At 39.5% G+C, this 17,850-nt stretch overlaps 1 protein-coding gene across 1 annotated transcript in view; it reads left to right on the top strand.

The window, feature by feature from the left end:
- Window positions 1–17,850, top strand: part of LOC105013801 (TOX high mobility group box family member 2) — a 107,575-nt gene that overhangs the window by 46,194 nt on the left and 43,531 nt on the right. Inside the window, exon 2 of the mRNA XM_010875586.3 lies at window positions 12,523–12,582. Within this exon, the coding sequence (XP_010873888.1) occupies window positions 12,523–12,582 (60 nt within the window). The remainder of the gene's footprint in view (window positions 1–12,522; window positions 12,583–17,850) is intronic.

The following is a 17,850-nucleotide window of genomic DNA, read 5'->3' as shown; positions in this document are numbered from 1 at the left end:
TGGTTTGCAAAAGGAAATAAGGCCACATAACCCACATATATTCCATATACTGTAGCGTAGTATACATTATATTACCCCATCCATCAAATATTTTCTTCAGTGCAGCCTGTAATTTTAAATCTAGCTTTGAATAGTCTCAAAACCCAAGATGAAAAGATTCTACCATTAGCAATCTGTAAATATTACATGTATTCCCTGGATATGCTAGTTAGATTTACTTCCACCTTGTGGGTTCATTATTTTTGAAGCGCCTTGCTCGTCGATGATGGCAAGGCCTGACCTAGTTCTGGGCCGCCATCTCTATCTATCTGTCTATCCATCTATCTGTCTCTCTGCCTCTTTCTGTCTATCTTTGTCTCTCACTTGCTCCGTCTTTCTCTCTCGTTCTTTCTTTTTTTCTACTTTCTTTATCTTTATTCTTCTTTCTTTTACTCTCGCATTCTCTTTCTTTGTCCTTCTTTCTTCTCCTTCTGTCTCTCTCCATTCTCTATCTCAGTTCAATTCAAATGGGGCTTTATTGGCATTGGAAACTTTCGTTTACACTGCCGAAGTATATGGAAAATAATAAATGGTTTAACAATGAAGGTATTTAAATGAACAGTCAGTAATCAAAATAAACATTACACATTCAAAAGTTCCAAATGGTTAAAGACATAAATTTTTTATATATTTGCTATGTACAGTGTTATAGAGGGCAGTGCACAATACATAGCTGAAGCCAGATTGGGATATCTAGTCAGATTTCTTTCTATTGTCTGTCAGATCATTCACAGCCTATTTGTAGTTACCTGAAGTTGACTCACTTTCACACGCACACACAGGCACACACACAGAGTTATGTACAGCTGTCCTTGTGGGGACCGGAAAACAAAAAATCTATGTTTCCTAACCTTAACTTTAATAACCCAACATTTATGCCAAAACGTAACCTTATCATAATGCCTAACCCTGAACCTAAACGGTAATGCCTCAACCTTTAAAATAACCTAAATTCAAATATTAACCCTAGTTGTGACTTTGACTCTAAACCTAATCCCTAAGCTGCGTTGTCCTCTCAGGGAATGGCAAAATGGCCTAATAAGGGCAGAGCATGTTTTGCTATCCTTGTGAGGATTCCTGGTCTTAATTCGATCTGTCAACCCCCCCCCCCAATCCCCCCACATATACACACACTCTCTCTCTCTCACACTCTCTCTCTCTCTCTTAATGGCTCTCTCTATGTTTTTCACTCTCTTTCTGTCTACCACGTGTCACATTGGGAAACATAGCCAGTTGTGGTCCCTGCTGAACAATTATCATGCAAAGCAATCCAAATAGAGATGTTTGCCGAAAACAATGTGTGTAATTACTGCTTAATGAGCCCCTTGTCTGGGCGGAATGCACAATTAGACCGACAATGGAGATGCACTGCCAGTACCCACTGGAGGGATAGACAGGAGAGACAGATACAGAAGAAAGACAGAGAAACAGAAGAGAGAGAGACAGGTATAAAGCAGTGCCAGAGAGCGAGAGATGGATGGAATCAGAAAGGGCAGAGATGGAGGCAGAGGGATTGAGAAGATCACTAGAGAGTGTGGGGCTAAGAGGCAGAACGAGGGAGAGGTATGGAAATAGTCAACAACTGAGATAGGGAAAGAGGCAGGGATGGAGGATGGTCTTTGCAGGGAAAGTGCAGTAATAGCTGCACTGGTACTCTAGCATTGAGCTGAGGATAAATTGTCATTTTTAATGGCAGAAAGGCAGTGCAAGGAAAGCTTGCAGAGCAGAGGAAAAGCCTTGTTGGAAAGTATGTGCAGCCATGTTAAACCACAAAATGGCTGACCTTTCTCTGGTGTCTTGGGGCCTTCTGGTGGTTTATTGGTAGTTGGTTGGTCTGTTTACTTAAAACATCAGGTGTCACTAGGACTGTCACGATTATGACATTGTAGTTGTTGAGTAATTGTCGCACAAATAATTACGATGAACGATTTGTCTATATTGTAAATGTTATGCCACCATTATAGTGTAAGCCTAATAATATTGTAAAAATACACATGGTGGATCCAGAGAAGATTCTTCAGATTTGGGATTTTCGCGCTTCTGAGTGAAATTTTGAAGAAAACTAATTTTAGTAAAATATCTGCACCCAGGGACATCACTAGAAATTCATGGATTAGCCTCGGTTTGGGGGGTCTGGGCCTACTACCCTAAACATATTTTCATAATGTATTGTGAGCGTAACTACGGGTGTAAAATCTAAATAAAGGTATTTTTGTTCAAGTTTGGCAAAAAGTTTGTGTTAGTCACTGATCTAATTACTTAAATATATCCATGTAAAGAAATTAAAGTCCACTCCATCCAACACCAACAAAAGGCACAGAAATGGTCAAAATACTTTGTCAACTCGGCCTTGAAATTGAATAATTGATAATAACTAATCTTGTAGAACCCCCTATTATCAGCATATCCAACAGCAATTTTTTAAAAGATCTTATACAGAGTAATAATTTGATCAAGTCATCAATGAACAAATTTGTAGCTAGCTTTCTTGCCTTCCGGTAAAGATAAAAAGGCTGATAACTTTGATTCTACATGACATCTGGTCTGTCGTGCAAGTCGAATTTTACAAACTGAAACAATTTCCATTCATTATATTTTTTAAATATATTCCATAGATGTATTCCATATATTTCTATGAAAATTGGTAGTGGGCTAGCTGAAAGGGTATACTGATTAGTTAAACATACCGTTGCTTTCCAGTGCATTTTCATTTTGAATTTAAGAGGATTTACTTTGATGGTCGATGGTAGAGAGATGTTTGCTACCATTTACAGAAGAGAGGGTGCTTCAGATGAGCGAGTTACGTTCAAAGTATCACACTCTAACGAACATGCTGCCAAATGAACGCAATTTTATAAAATATCTTTACAATTTGTAAGAAGTTTAAGATGCAATGGAATGTGTGATGAAAAAATCACTGAGAAAAAATATTGAATGATATATTGATTTATTTAGGGGGGGCAAATTATTTATTTAGGTGGCGATGTCCCTGTCTGCACCTATAACTTTCCGCAGAGCTGTCAAACGCTCTTCTGCTCCCATGCGCTAGACATCCTGACTGATGGAAAGGGACATCTTTCTGTGGTATTTGTGGAGACATGTCTAACATTGGCCTAAAAACCGCTTATTCAGATTGGAAACATATGATTTTGGAATCAAAATATTGTGCAAAAAGATTGTCTCTAAAATAATTGTGATCTAGCTCAACTAGGCCTAATCGCGATTCTGTAATAATTGTGACAGCCCTAGGTTGTTTTTATCTTTATTCAATATTAAAAAGACAATACCAGTGTAACTCCGCAGATAGGCTTTAATTCAACATTCCTAAAGATCTAAAATGGGCATATTTGTCTCACTGTACTGTGAGACCAGTCATGAGATCCAACTGTTTCTTCCAGCCTTACCACTTAACCTCACTGACAGTTCACATATTACATTAAAACACTGGTAAATAATATGTCCGTGTGCTGTAGAGGCTTTTCTGAGAACAACAAAATCACCCTGTAGAATTGAGTGTTTTCGTTTCGTGCTCAAACATGTTGAATTTATTCTGACGCAAAACTGAGATGTCATTGAGAACCTTTATTTGTGTGTCTGTGAGACTAATCTAAAGGAACAAATATTAATGTATTCATTATAATAAGCAAGTGGATCAATATAAGGTTTCCTTGAAATTTGTCATTAACCAACCATTGCCCTGGGCCACTACTCATTGCCCCATTTCTAGCAAAATCTGTGTACATCGGTTTTTCTCTTCCTTTCTCTCTCTCTGTATCTTTCTTTCACCCTGGGCATGTCTGTATAACTGATTGATAAAATAATAAGTACATATTGATATCTTATATTGTAGATTCATTTTTTGTAATTTTTAGTTGTTTTATCCATTAGTCCTTGCAAGTCATAATTTTTCAGCTCATCACAGCAGCCCAATTGTGTTCCCTAGCCATGTATGTGTTTAACTAGCAAACCAAACAAGATCTCACATTCCCACATTAGTATTTGACTCTTGCCCAGGGGAGAAAAAGCTATTGTTTGTAAGTGAAGTTCAAACTCAAGAAGTTTTCATGATGAAATTGTGCATCATTATGTAATTTATTTTATCAAGACAAATAACTGGTCATGTTTGAATCATGCCAAAGAGTGCCTACTGTCTGATCTGACATATCAAGACAAATATCTGGTCATGTTTGATTCATGCCAAAGAGTGCCTACTGTCTGATCTGACTTATCAAGACAAATATCTGGTCATGTTTGATTCATGCCAGAGAGTGTCTACCGTTTGATCTGACATATCAAGACAAATATCTGGTCATGTTTGATTCATGCCTACTGTTTGATCTAAATTTGAACTGTTGTTCAGTAACACTTATATTTGTGTTTATGAAATGCTATGAAAGCCTATAAAAGGCATGGTTAACATCAACACTATAAATCTGGAGACACTGGACCCATTCCAATTTGTATACCGCCCCTAGAGATTTGTATACAGCCGTTCACACTGCTCTCACACCTGGACAGGGGATATTCCTATGTGTTAATGCTGTTCACTGACTAAAGCCCAGCATTTACCACCTTAACAACCTCCAAGCTCATCACTGTGCTCAAGACCTCCTTTCGCAGCTGGATCTTAGACTTGTTCATGGGTACTGCTGGTGGTGAGGGTGGGCAGCAACACATCCACCATACTCAACCTCAACAAGCCAAGCCCTGGATTTAAAATGACAGGCTACACTGAACAAAACATTTTATGGATGGGGTAATATAATATCTGCTACGCTAAAAACAAACAAACTAACATGGTCCACACACACCCAGAATGTTGAGAAGAAATGGAAACCTCTCCACCTTTGAAGCGATTTGGCGTTGGGATCATCAGTCGGTTCTATAGCTGAACCAGTCAGACAATCCTGACACTGCTTGATATGGTAACTGCACCAGCTTCGATCACTTCAGTACACCAGGGGGCAAGCTCTCTGTCACCCCAGACCTCTAGACCAGGCCTTAATAGCCAACCACTGCCCCCAGCCAACTAAGCTACAGAGCCTCTGTTCTACTGTGTGGTGGGCTTCTACCAGGGGCCTCAAATGTCTACCTGACAGGGCCCTGCATAAATTCTATCCCAGAGGCCATAAGACTGTTGAACAAGGCAGCCAAATGAATGATTATCAAATGTCTCCCGTTTTGTACAGTCCCTTCAGTATTTATTATATGGATACACATTGGACCCTGCCCACACACACGCGCGCGCACGCACACACACACACACACACACACACCTATCTGCTGCTTGACCTCACTTTATGTGGCTACATAAACCTACTTAAGTGACCTATACGCCCACACCCTGTGTATTTATAGGCCGTGTAAATATCTACTTTATTGTTATTTATATCATTTTGCATTCATTCTTTGTTGTTGACTGTATATATTCATATTTGCCATCATAATAAAAGTAAAACTGAAAATCTGAAAATGTTTACATGGGCATGTTTGAAAATATTGTTAAGAAAGTATCTGACAAATACTGTACTATTATGTTTCTTTTTGTAACATAATTATACAAACCCGATTCCAAAAAAGTTGGGACACTGTACAAATTGTGAGTAAAAAAGGAATGGAATAATTAGCAAATCTCATAAACTTATATTTAATTCACAATAGAATATAGATAACATATCGAATGTTGAAAGTGAGACATGTCATGCCAAATATTGGCTCATTTTGGATTTCATGAGAGCTACACATTCCAAAAAAGTTGGGACAGGTAGCAATAAGAGGCCGGAAAAGTTAAATGTACAAATAAGGAACAGCTGGAGGACCAATTTGCAACTTATTATGTCAATTGACAACATGATTGGGTATAAAAAGAGCCTCTAAGAGTGGCAGTGTCTCTCAGAAGTCAAGATGGGCAGAGGATCACCAAATTCCCCCAATGCTGTGGCGAAAAATTATGGAGCAATATCAGAAAGGAATTTCTCAGAGAAAAATTGCAAAGAGTTAGAAGTTATCATCATCTACAGTGCATAATATCATCCAAAGATTCAGAGATTCTGGAACAATCTCTGTGCGTAAGGGTCAAGGCCGGAAAACTATACTGGATGCCTGTGATCTTCGGGCCCTCAGACGACACTGCATCACATACAGGAATGATACTGTAATGGAAATCACAACATGGGCTCAGGAATACTTCCAGAAAACATTGTCAGTGAACACAATCCACCGTGCCATTCGCCATTGCCGGCTAAAACTCTATAGGTCAAAAAAGAAGCCGTATATAAACAGGATCCAGAAGCGCAGGCGTTTTCTCTTGGCCAAGGATCATTTAAAATGGACTGTGGCAAAGTGGAAAAGTGTTCTGTGGTCAGATGAATACAAATTTGAAGTTCATTTTGGAAAACTGGGACGCCATGTCATCTGGACTAAAGAGGACAAGGACAACCCAAGTTGTTATCAGTGCTCAGTTCAGAAGCCTGAATCTCTGATGGTATGGGGTTGCATGAGTGCGTGTGGCATGGGCAGCCTACACATCTGGAAAGGCACCATCAATGCTGACAGTTATATCCAAGTTCTAGAACAACATCTAGACGTCGTCTCTTTCAGGGAAGACCTTGCATTTTCCAACATGACAATGCCAGACCACATACTGCATCAATTACAATGTCATGGCTGCATAGAAGAAGGATCCGGGTACTGAAATGGCTAGCCTGCTGTCCAGATCTTTCACCCATAGAAAACATTTGGCGCAACATAAAGAGGAAGGTGCGACTAAGAAGACCTAAGACAGTTGAGCCTGTATTAGACAATAATGGGACAACATTCCTATTCATTAACTTGAGCAACTTGTCTCCTCAGTCCCCAGACGTTTGCAGTCTGTTATAAAAAGAAGAGGGGATGCCACACAGTGGTAAACATGGCCTTGTCCCAACTTTTTTGAGATGTGTTGATGCCATGAAATTTAAAATCAACTTATTTTTCCCTTAAAGTGATATATTTTCTTAGTTTAAACATTTGATATGTCATCTATGTTGTATTCTGAATAAAATATTGAAATTTGAAACTTCCACATCATTGCATTCTGTTTTTATTCACAATTGTACAGTGTCCCAACTTTTTTTGAATCGGGTTTGTACATTATATTCCAAAAGTGGGATTTCATAACTAAATCAGCATGACACAAGTTGAGTGAAATGTTAAAGATATTCTCAGTGCTCCTTTGACATTTCACATAGGTGTGCTTGTTTATGTGAGAATTATTCTAACCATGAAGGAAATTAAAAGGAACATGAAGTATAAACTATGATATGAAAGGTAAGATAAATATGTCATATATTTCTTACCTTTATATACAACCCTGTTTCAAAAAAAATTGGGACACTGTGTAAAATGCAAATAAAAACCGAATGCAATGATGTGCAAATCATTTATCCCCATATTTAGTTGAAAATAGTACAAAGACAAAATATAAAATGTTGAAACTGACATATTTTATTGTTTCAGAAAAAAATATCTGCCGATTTTGAATGATGCCAGCATCACATTTCAAAATAGTTTGGACATGGGCATTTTTACCACTGTGTTGCATTACCTCTTCTTTTAACAATACTCTATAGGTGTTTGGGAATTGAGGAGACCAATTGCTGTAGTTTTGAAAGAGAAACATATTCCCATTCTTATTTTATACAGGATTTCAGATGGTCAACATTTTGGGGTCTCCTTGTCATATGTTCTTTTCTATAATTTGACAAATGTTTTCATTGGCAGGCCACTTGCAGGCAGGCCACTTAAGCACCCAGACCTTTTTACTACGAAGCCATGCTGTTGCAATACATTCAGAATGTGGTTTGGCATGGTCTTACTGAAATAAGCAAGGCCTTCCCTGAAAAAGTTGTCTGTATGGCAGCATATGTTGCTTCAAAACATGTATATACTGTTTTGTTCAGCATTAATGGTGCCTTCACAGATGTGCAAGTCATTAATTCCATGTGCACTAATGCACCCCCATACCATCATGGATGTTGGCTTTTGAACTGTGTGCTGATAAGAAGCCGGATGGTCCTTCTCTTTTTTAATCCCGATGACGTGGCGTCCATGATACCCAAAAATTATTTACAATTTTGATTTGTCAGACCAGGACAGTTATCCAATTCGCCTCAGTCAATTTTAAATGAGCTCAGGCCCAGTGAAGTCGGCAGCGGTTCTGGATGTTGTTTATATATGGTTTCTTCTTTGCATTGTAGAGTTTTAACTTGCATTTGTGGATGCAGCGCCATACTGTGTTCACAGACCACGGTTTTCGGAAGTGTTCCTGAGCCCTTGGAGTGATTTCCACTACAGAATTGTGTCTTTTTAATGCTTTGCTACCCAAGGGCCCGAAGAGCATAGCCATCCAATATTGGTTTTCCCCAAACTAAATTTTACTTTGAGAAACATTATTCTTAAGTTGTTGCACTATTTGCCCACGCAGTTTTTCATAGACTGAGGAATCCCCCCCATCCTCACTTCTGACAGACCCATCCTCTCTGGGATGATCTTTTAATACCCAATCATGTTACTGAAGAAGCCTGTGCAAATTGTGAGCTGTTCAGCCTATTTTCGACGGTATGGACAGGTTTGATAGTTGCGCTAATATAGCATTCCAGGTATAAAGTTAGTCGTCCATCAGTATAATGCAGTACAAGTTTGAATTTCAAGTTCATGTTTTGAATGATGGTGTTTGTAGAATACTCTAGACATCAATGTTTCTTAGCAGGTTTCTGCTTGACAGAACAAAGACATGTAATAGGAATCATACATTACTTATAAATTATGTTATCTATGCTTCTTAGTACCAGTTTCTGTCCAACCGACTGTGGGAAAGTGAACTGCATGTGGATGGGAAGTGAAGGGTCATTGATAATGCTGCAGGCTTTTGTCACGATGGTCTGCCTGTCAGAACGTCTAGTGTCCAGTTACACTTGGTGGTATAGTAGTGTTGACAGTGTTGATAGTAGTAGTGTTGATAGTAGTGTTCCTCTTCTCCAGCTGTGTTGAAGCTGTGAATAGGGAATTGGCATCCTCAGTAGATCTGTGGTGGCAGTCGGAAAATTGTAGTAAGCCCAGTGATCTGCCTTTGATGTAGGCCATGACAAGCCTTTCAGTGCATGTCTTGATGACAGGGGTGATGGCTATCAGAACAAGCTGTTGTGGTGTTCTTGGGCACTGGGATTATGGTGGTTTCCTGGATTCAGGTCTACAGCCTGTGACAGGGACATGCGGAAGTTGCTCCATGAAGACACTCGCCAGGTTGACACTCAGAATAAAGACGTGAAAGTAGTGTAGAGGTCATCTGGGCTTGTGTTTTTTTGACCTGGCTCATTGTTGTCTGCCTCAAATCGAGTGTTGAATGTGTGTAGCTTGTCAGGTTTAGGGAGCAGTTGTGATCATTTTAATTACCTTTTTTTCTCTGGCCTCCATTGATTTAGTTAACCAATTTCTGGGTTAGAATATAGAGGCATGAGGGGACACCCTCACAGGTGAATTAAGTGTTTGAAGGCCTAAGGCAGCAGACAATCTCTAGTGGATGCATGTTTTTAAATTTTCATACTACTGTTATTATAAATATTTTGAATTATTACAAGTTCATGTGGCCCCTTATGGTGTAAGGACCTGATGGTATTGCTTTTTCTTCCCTATGCTACTGTAAGTCCTGGATACCCTGAGATTACTCAAAAAGGTTTAGGAATAAGGTTAGGTATTAGGTATTCATTTAAATACCTAATTTTAAGGGAAAGCTTAGAACTATAAGGGTGGCAGCACAGGCGATGAAGTTCAGAACTATGGCACGGTGAAATCTTTTTAGCTCTGTAGTTCAGCACTTCGGATTTAAAAGGATTCAAAGACTGTATCTTTTGTAATATTTCAAATCCAATACAGAGACAATAAGTATCCAAATGTGTAACTGTCGAAGCCCTTTTGGAGTTCACTGTATACTTACATGGTTTGTCTTGGAAAGGTCTTGAAGATGTAGCTTTGACAGCCTAACCAACCATCAATCATTGCAACCGTTTATGCCTTAGGAATTTGAAATGGAATGCCATCGAGTTTGATCATGTTATCATTGCTGTCTCTTTCCTTTCCTACACACTCAGAGCCGGGTGATGTGTCCTGTGCTATGCAAAGAATTACTTTTGTCAACAAACAAGAAAACATTGGCTCTTCTTTCTGGCTTTCGATACTTGCACAGCGGTTTGAGTGCTGGCATTGATGTGTGCCTATGTATGTCTGTATAACTCAATGAAGTTAAGTGCACGGTCAATGGTTATCCCGAGCTTACGGGGTGCTATGGAGTGTCCAAGATTGCGTGGTGTATTGGCAATATATTTCTTTCTGTTGGGCCATAACATTTTCTTTCACCATCACAATTGTTACAATGTTTTTGTCTTGTAGATAACGGCATTGGGCTTTGTGAACAATCCTCATTCATGAAATGGAGTGGTTAGAGTACTACAGTGGATATAAAAAGTCTACTTTTAATGTGACCTATAATGTGAACAATTCAATTGAAAAACAAACTGAAATCCTTCAGGGGGAAAAATGAAAAATAAAAACCTTACAATAACCTGATTGCATAAGTGTGCACACCCTCTTATAACTGGGGATGTGGCTGTGTTCAGAATTAACCAATCGCATTCAACCAATCACATTCAAACTCAAATAGAAGTCATTACACAATTGTCATCATTTAAAGTGACTCTGATTAATCACAAATAAAGTTCAGCTGTTCTAGTAGTATTTTCCTGACGTTTTCTTAGTTGCATCTCAGAGCAAAAGCTATGGTCCGCAGAGAGCTTCCAAAGCATCAGAGGGATCTCATTGTTGAAAGACATCAGTCAGGAGAAGGGTACAAAATAATTTCCAAAGCATTAGATATACCATGGAACACAGTGAAGACATGTACTGGCTGTGTGCTACATGTGATAACAATCTCCCATATTGTTCATATGAATGGGCTATGGGATAGGGTGGCAAGATGGAAGCCTTTTCTTACAAAGAATAACATCCAAGCCTGGCTGAAGTTTGCTAAAACAAAAATCAAGTCCCCCAAAAGCATGTGGGAAAATGTGTTATGGTCTGATGAAACCAAGGTTGAACTTTTTGGCCATAATTCCTAAAGGTATGTTTGGCACAAAAACAACACTGCACATCACGCAAAGAACACCATACCCACAGGAAAGCATATGGTGGCAGCATCATGCTTTGGGGCTGTTTTTCTGGAACCGGTTCCAAATACCAGCCAATTTTGGCACTAAACCTTCAGGCATCCGTTAGAAAGCTGAAGATGAAGTTTACCTTTCAGCACGACAATGACCCAAAGCACACATCGAAATCCACAAAAGCATGGCTTCACCAGAAGAAGATTAATGTTTTGGAATGGCCCAGCCAGAGACCAGGCCTGAATCCAATTGAACATATGTGGTGATATGTGAAGAGTGCTGTGCACAGGAGAAGTCCTCGCAATCTGACAGATTTGGAGTGTTTTTGCAAAGAAGAGTGGGCAAATATTACCACGTCAAGATGTGCCATGCTAATAGGCACCTACCCAAAAAGAGGGCTGGAATAAAATCAAAAGGTGCTTCAACAAAGTATTAGCTTAAGGGTGTGCACACTTATGCAACCAGGTTATTGTGAGTTTTTATTTTTTATTTTTTCCCCTCAAAGATTTCAGTGTGTTTTTCAATTGAATTGTTCACGTTAAAGGTCACATTAAAGGTGGAAAAAGTTCTGACATGATTTGTCTTTGTCTCATTCTTTTACATCACAAGAACCTGGCATTTTTACAGGGGTGTGTAGACATTTTATATCCACTGTATAACAATTGCGCATAATACTTCCAATCTTCCTAAACTGGGGGATTTTTTATTTAAGTGAAACCAGTCATGAAATATTTTGTTGTTTCACACCGTATTCATGACGCTGATAGTGTTAATTTTGCCATCTGTTAATGTTATCTTATTCATTATGTTCAAAACAACAAAACTGATCCAAAAGCAGCACTCTTTATATGATTGATGCTCTCTGAGGGAAGGCATCATTACCAGGTGTTTTTCACTAGTGGCTAGTTATTCAAGCTAACCAAGTGTTGATACCTGAAACAGTGTTTTGGCTCTGGTGGCAAGTATTGTTTTTCTCCATGCCTGGCTAGAACCTTGTTGGCTACCCCAAGAGAAATGGCATATCTTTCCTTCACCTGCACACATGCATTTACACACATGCTTGGCCCTACAGGGAAAGGCCAGTTGCTCGTTACTAAGCTCAACTAGCCGAATTACTCCTCTGCTGATGAACAGTAATTACCAACACCATCGTAACAAGGTCTAGCAAACATGACAAAATCACTTAGTCTCATGTTTCAGGCCACTGGTCGAGCCATCCCTACTCTCTCGCTCTCTTTATGCTTATTCACGGAAATCTTTACTTACAGAATGTTTGTTTTTCTATTCACAGTTTGATGCGGACAACATGTACATGAATGACAATAACCAAGACTTTCGAACACCAGGCCAGGTGAGTAGTTGGTCTTGAATTTCCAGGCGGCACTTCCAGGGCCTATTTTATTGGCTGTTAAGTATTCCCAAAATCGGCCATTGTGACCAGTGTACCCCAATGTTTTTTCTTCGTCATTTTTGTTTTGGGTGTTGTGATGCATAAACAAAGGGATTTAATAAATGTTATAATAAGAATGTAACTTAACAGAGTGAAGGGATCTTAATACTTTCTGAATGTACTACACACACACACAGCTTGACTGACCTCAGTAACAATCCAATTGGATTTGATTGACATTTTCTTTCCCATTGGATGCTTGTTGAAGTTCAAAAACATTTAATATCATTTATTCACCTGTGTCTCCTCAGGCACATGAAATCTTAAAAAATAAAGCATTGACTGGCTGAAAAGAGTATCTAGGCAACCCCCTTACACAAATAATCCCCCTTACTCAGAGTATAATTTTGCCCTGATAGTGTGGACATATTACACCCACACACATAAAACAGAGATATCACATTTTTGATTGCACTGGGCATTTAATTCAATTGTGCACCAGCAACACTTTTTGTAGTGTTTTTTTATTGTTCATGTATTTGTAGAGTTTGCGAAACAAGCGGTCAATGGATTGTGGCAAATAATCATGATATAATTTTACCAGACAGATTGGGTATCATTTGGAGTTAATTGAAAAGGTTTTGGGTTTTCAACAGCGTCATCGATGGTACACAAAGTATTGATATCCCTACGCAGTGTGCACACGCACGCATACACAAAGATTTGTTTTAAGTTGCACAAAAAAAGGAATCACTGATGTATTCTGTTCACATCTTATGATTTACTTGGGTAAGTGAATTCCTTTTCCTAATATGTTCAGTACATTAAGCTTGATTTCCTATTACAGCTCTAAAACTCTAAATGCTTATGACATGAATTCGACATTCTGTGACATCTAGTATTTTCCACAACATAGATTTTATAGGCGACTAAAAGGTTGCTGCAAACAGAGAAGAGGTGTGGGGTTGATGCCCTTCTGGGTTAGAGAAATCAAACTGGTCTACTGAGTCCAAGTTTATTGTCAAGCATTTTGTTCTGTATATATTTTTCTGCTTAAACTCTCATGCCTCGAGCCCAAATCTCTGCATGGAAGAAGTCTTGGTAATTATAGGTGTGTGTGTTTTAACAAGTTTCACTGACATCATAGGTCATCTCCAGACTTACTCCAGGGGACGACTTGATTTTGAGGTTTTACCATACTAGAAGGTGTGGTTAGATTTGTGTCTACCCTGATGGGAGCTTAGGGCCTATATTCACTGTGTTTGATCTAGGATCACAAATCCCTTCCTTATTCATTATAATCTGGGAGGTAATGCTGATGTTAAATCAGCTCCCCTACTCTGACACTTGTAAACACTGCCACAGCAGTGTGTGAGGATGTCCAGAATTTGTTAATACAGCAGTAAGCCTTGATGTTTCACAAAAATACTGTAGATTCAAACTCCTCATTAATTTGAGCATGCCCTTATACACACAGACTGAGGGGGAGTCCTAAAGATGGAGGAAGAAACAGAGAAAGGGTTGCAGACACAAAGAAATGGTCAGTGACACAGAGAAAGGGTCAATGAGTGAGCGAGTCAGTCACCCTCAGACGTCGGGAGGCTGTGTTACGAAGGAAGAAGCCTCCGCTTTCATAATGCAATATACACTCACCTAAAGGATTATTAGGAACACCTGTTCAATTTCTCATTAATGCAATTATATAATCAACCAATCACATGGCAGTTGCTTCAATGCATTTAGGTGTGTGGTCCTGGTCAAGACAATCTCCTGAACTCCAAACTGAATGTCAGAATGGGAAAGAAAGGTGATTTAAGCAATTTTGAGCGTGGCATGGTTGTTGGTGCCAGACGGGCCGGTCTGAGCATTTCACAATCTGCTCAGTTACTGGGATTTTCACGCACAACCATTTCTAGGGTTTACAAAGAATGGTGTGAAAAGGGAAAACCATCCAGTATGCGGCAGTCCTGTGGGCGAAAATGCCTTGTTGATGCTAGAGGTCAGAGGAGAATGGGCCGACTGATTCAAGCTGATAGAAGAGCAACTTTGACTGAAATAACCACTTGTTACAACCAAGGTATGCAGCAAAGCATTTGTGACGCCACAACACGCACAACCTTGAGGCGGATGGGCTACAACAGCAGAAGACCTCACCGGGTACCACTCATCTCCACTACAAATAGGAAAAAGAGGCTACAATTTGCACAAGCTCACCAAAATTGGACAGTTGAAGACTGGAAGAATGTTGCCTGGTCTGATGAGTCTCGATTTCTGTTGAGACAATCAGATGGTAGAGTCTGAATTTGGCGTAAACAGAATGAGAACATGGATCCATCATGCCTTGTTACCACTGTGCAGGTTGGTGGTGGTGGTGTAATGGTGTGGGGGATGTTTACACTTTAGGCCCCTTAGTGCCAATTGGGCATCGTTTTAATGCCACGGCCTACCTGAGCATTGTTTCTGACCATTTCCATCCCTTTATGACCACCATGTACCCATCGTCTGATGGCTACTTCCAGCAGGATAATGCACCATGTCACAAAGCTCGAATCATTTCAAATTGGTTTCTTGAACATGACAATGAGTTCACTGTACTGAAATGCCCCCCACAGTCAGCAGATCTCAACCCAATAGAGCATCTTTGGGATGTGGTGGAACGGGAGCTTCGTGCCCTGGATGTGCATCCCACAAATCTCCATCAACTCCAAGATGCTATCCTATCAATATGGGCCAACATTTCTAAGGAATGCTTTCAGCACCTTGTTGAATCAATGCCACGTAGAATTAAGGCAGTTCTGAAGGCGAAAGGGGGTCAAACACAGTATTAGTATGGTGTTCCTAATAATCCTTTAGGTGAGTGTACGTTCCTGATACAAAGTTTGCCAGACAAACACAATGGTAAAGAATTAGACTAGTGGAATAATGTGCTCTGGACTTACAGCATGTGTCAATGATGGAGGGAGCCGTGGATAGCCAAGTGCTCAGGAGCTCTGGGCTAGTAACTATATGGTTGCAGGTTCAACTCTCAGAGCCAACAAAGTCAACTAAATATGTTGGTGGGCCCATCATCAAGGCACTCAATCCTTATTGGTCCTGTAAAATACTCTGGATTAGTGTCTGCTAAATGATGTGTATATTTTAGCCACAAAGCCATCTTCTCATGTTTGGTGAAAATAAAACGTTGCTGATATACAGCAGAATCCCATACCAAATGTAAGGCAAATGGTGACATTAATCCACAACAGAAGAGCTAAAAAAGAAGAAAGCTATAGAATGGCAGAGTCAAAGCCCAGCTCTTACTCCTATAGAAATGCAGAGGGGGGACGTGAAGCGGGCGTGCATGCCCTCAAACATCACAGACTACGCAGTTCTGAAAGGAAGAGTGGGCTGCAAGAGACTGATAGACAGTTACAAGAAACACCTACATGAAGTTATTTCTGTCAAAGGGGGCACCATCAGTTGTTGAATCTTGTGGTGTACTTACTTTTCTCGCTCATGAAAATTGCATGTTGATTACTGTTAAAAGTAGTATTCGAAGCATGGATTTTAGTGCATATGGTAATTTAGTTTACTTAATAGTTTTCAAAATGAAGATTAAATATCCAAATAAATACTTACTTTCTAATTGCACTTTGCATGCTTTCCTCAGACAACATGAGTGGACTCACTTGTATTGTGTTAATTAAATGTTTTCATGCAATCTTGTACGGAATCATTCTAAACTTAGGTGTTGTCAGTTTTTAGTATCTAGTTAATGGATTTATAATTAGCTGGCAGCCTTGTTGGGACTCTGCCTATTACCAATGTCATTACGAGTATACTGTCTACTTTTTGCCTCAGAAAATGTCACTGGCTTTTATTCATATTTAACATTTTTATGAGTGTCACATTAAAATTTTCTCTCCACAGCATACCACTCTTTTCAGATACTGAGTATGTGTGTTTGTGGAAAATTAGTTCATGCTTAATATGCTTAGAATATCTGATTTTGCACAATAGATTAGCATTTTCTGTATGTAATCATATTTGAAGACAAATCAGATAAACTGGGCATTATTGTACTGAATCTTTTGCATTTCATTTTTTAAATGGTTTATGTGTGTTTTCTTATTTATGATTTCAGGAATTGTTGCTTTAACTTATATCCATTGTTAATGTTATGCAGAAATTATTATGCATTTCTTTTGGGTTGGCTATTATGGTACGGGACGTCTACACCACAGGTTGACCCATGCAGTCGTCTGTTGTCATTGGGACAATCGAAGGGGTGCATTTTGTTCAGGTGCATCAGTGCAGTGATAAAGAGACACGCCTCTGAGCAGCCGTCTCTCGCCGACTTCCTGCAGGTCAATGGTCTGGCCTGGTAGACCTGGGGGAGGAGAGCCAAGGGGGCAGTATGGCGGCTTCAGTTCTGCATCCTGTCATGTGGTATAATATAGGAATGATTGATCCGGGTATGTGTTGCCTGACCTCTCTGTCAAGCTGTTTTCTGTGCTGCTCCGACACACTGACTGACCCATAGCCCTGTTAGCGGAGAGACGCCTCAGAACACACTGGCAACGCAAACCACTGCAGCTGAGCTATGGGGAACAGAGGGCACAGCTACTTAATGTACTTTCAGCACAACTGTCGCACACACATACATATACATGTGCTGGAAATGGACACGCATAGACACACAAACACATAAATCGCTGTCCTCCTTCAATAGATGTGCACAGTACATAGGTCTACTCTCTTCAGTTTGCATTTGAGTAGGATGAAAAGTTGCCAAAATAGATCACTAATGTAAATGGAAAGCGTGACTGATATAGCTGAAATACAATACGATCTAACCAATATATCGGCAGGCAGTGCTTCTTTTCCAGGGTTGAGATTAAAATTGACTAATCTAGTTCTAGCTGATGAAGATGTACGGTATAAATAATTGTTTTTAAATCCAATGAATAACGCATATTCAGCAGACATTAAGACAACATTTAAACAACATTGAGGAGCCTTGCTGAAAGGATCTGTTTGTGATGCCTGTGTCAGTCATTCTGTCTCACTCAATAAATACAATGTTCATCTGTTCCAGAAAGAGTGGAAAATCAAGTTGATGAATCAAAAAGGTCTTCTGGAATGGCTTGTTAACTCAAACAGTTTTCACAGTACGTGTTTAACTTTCTCATTTGATAGTATTATGCAAATCATCAACATACAGCTCCGGGAAAAATTAAGAGACCACTG

Source organism: Esox lucius, chromosome 12 (genome assembly GCF_011004845.1).
Source record: "Esox lucius isolate fEsoLuc1 chromosome 12, fEsoLuc1.pri, whole genome shotgun sequence".
Lineage (NCBI taxonomy): Eukaryota > Metazoa > Chordata > Actinopteri > Esociformes > Esocidae > Esox > Esox lucius.
Note: the sequence above shows the minus strand (reverse complement) of the source record. Positions and strands in the feature narration are given on the sequence as shown.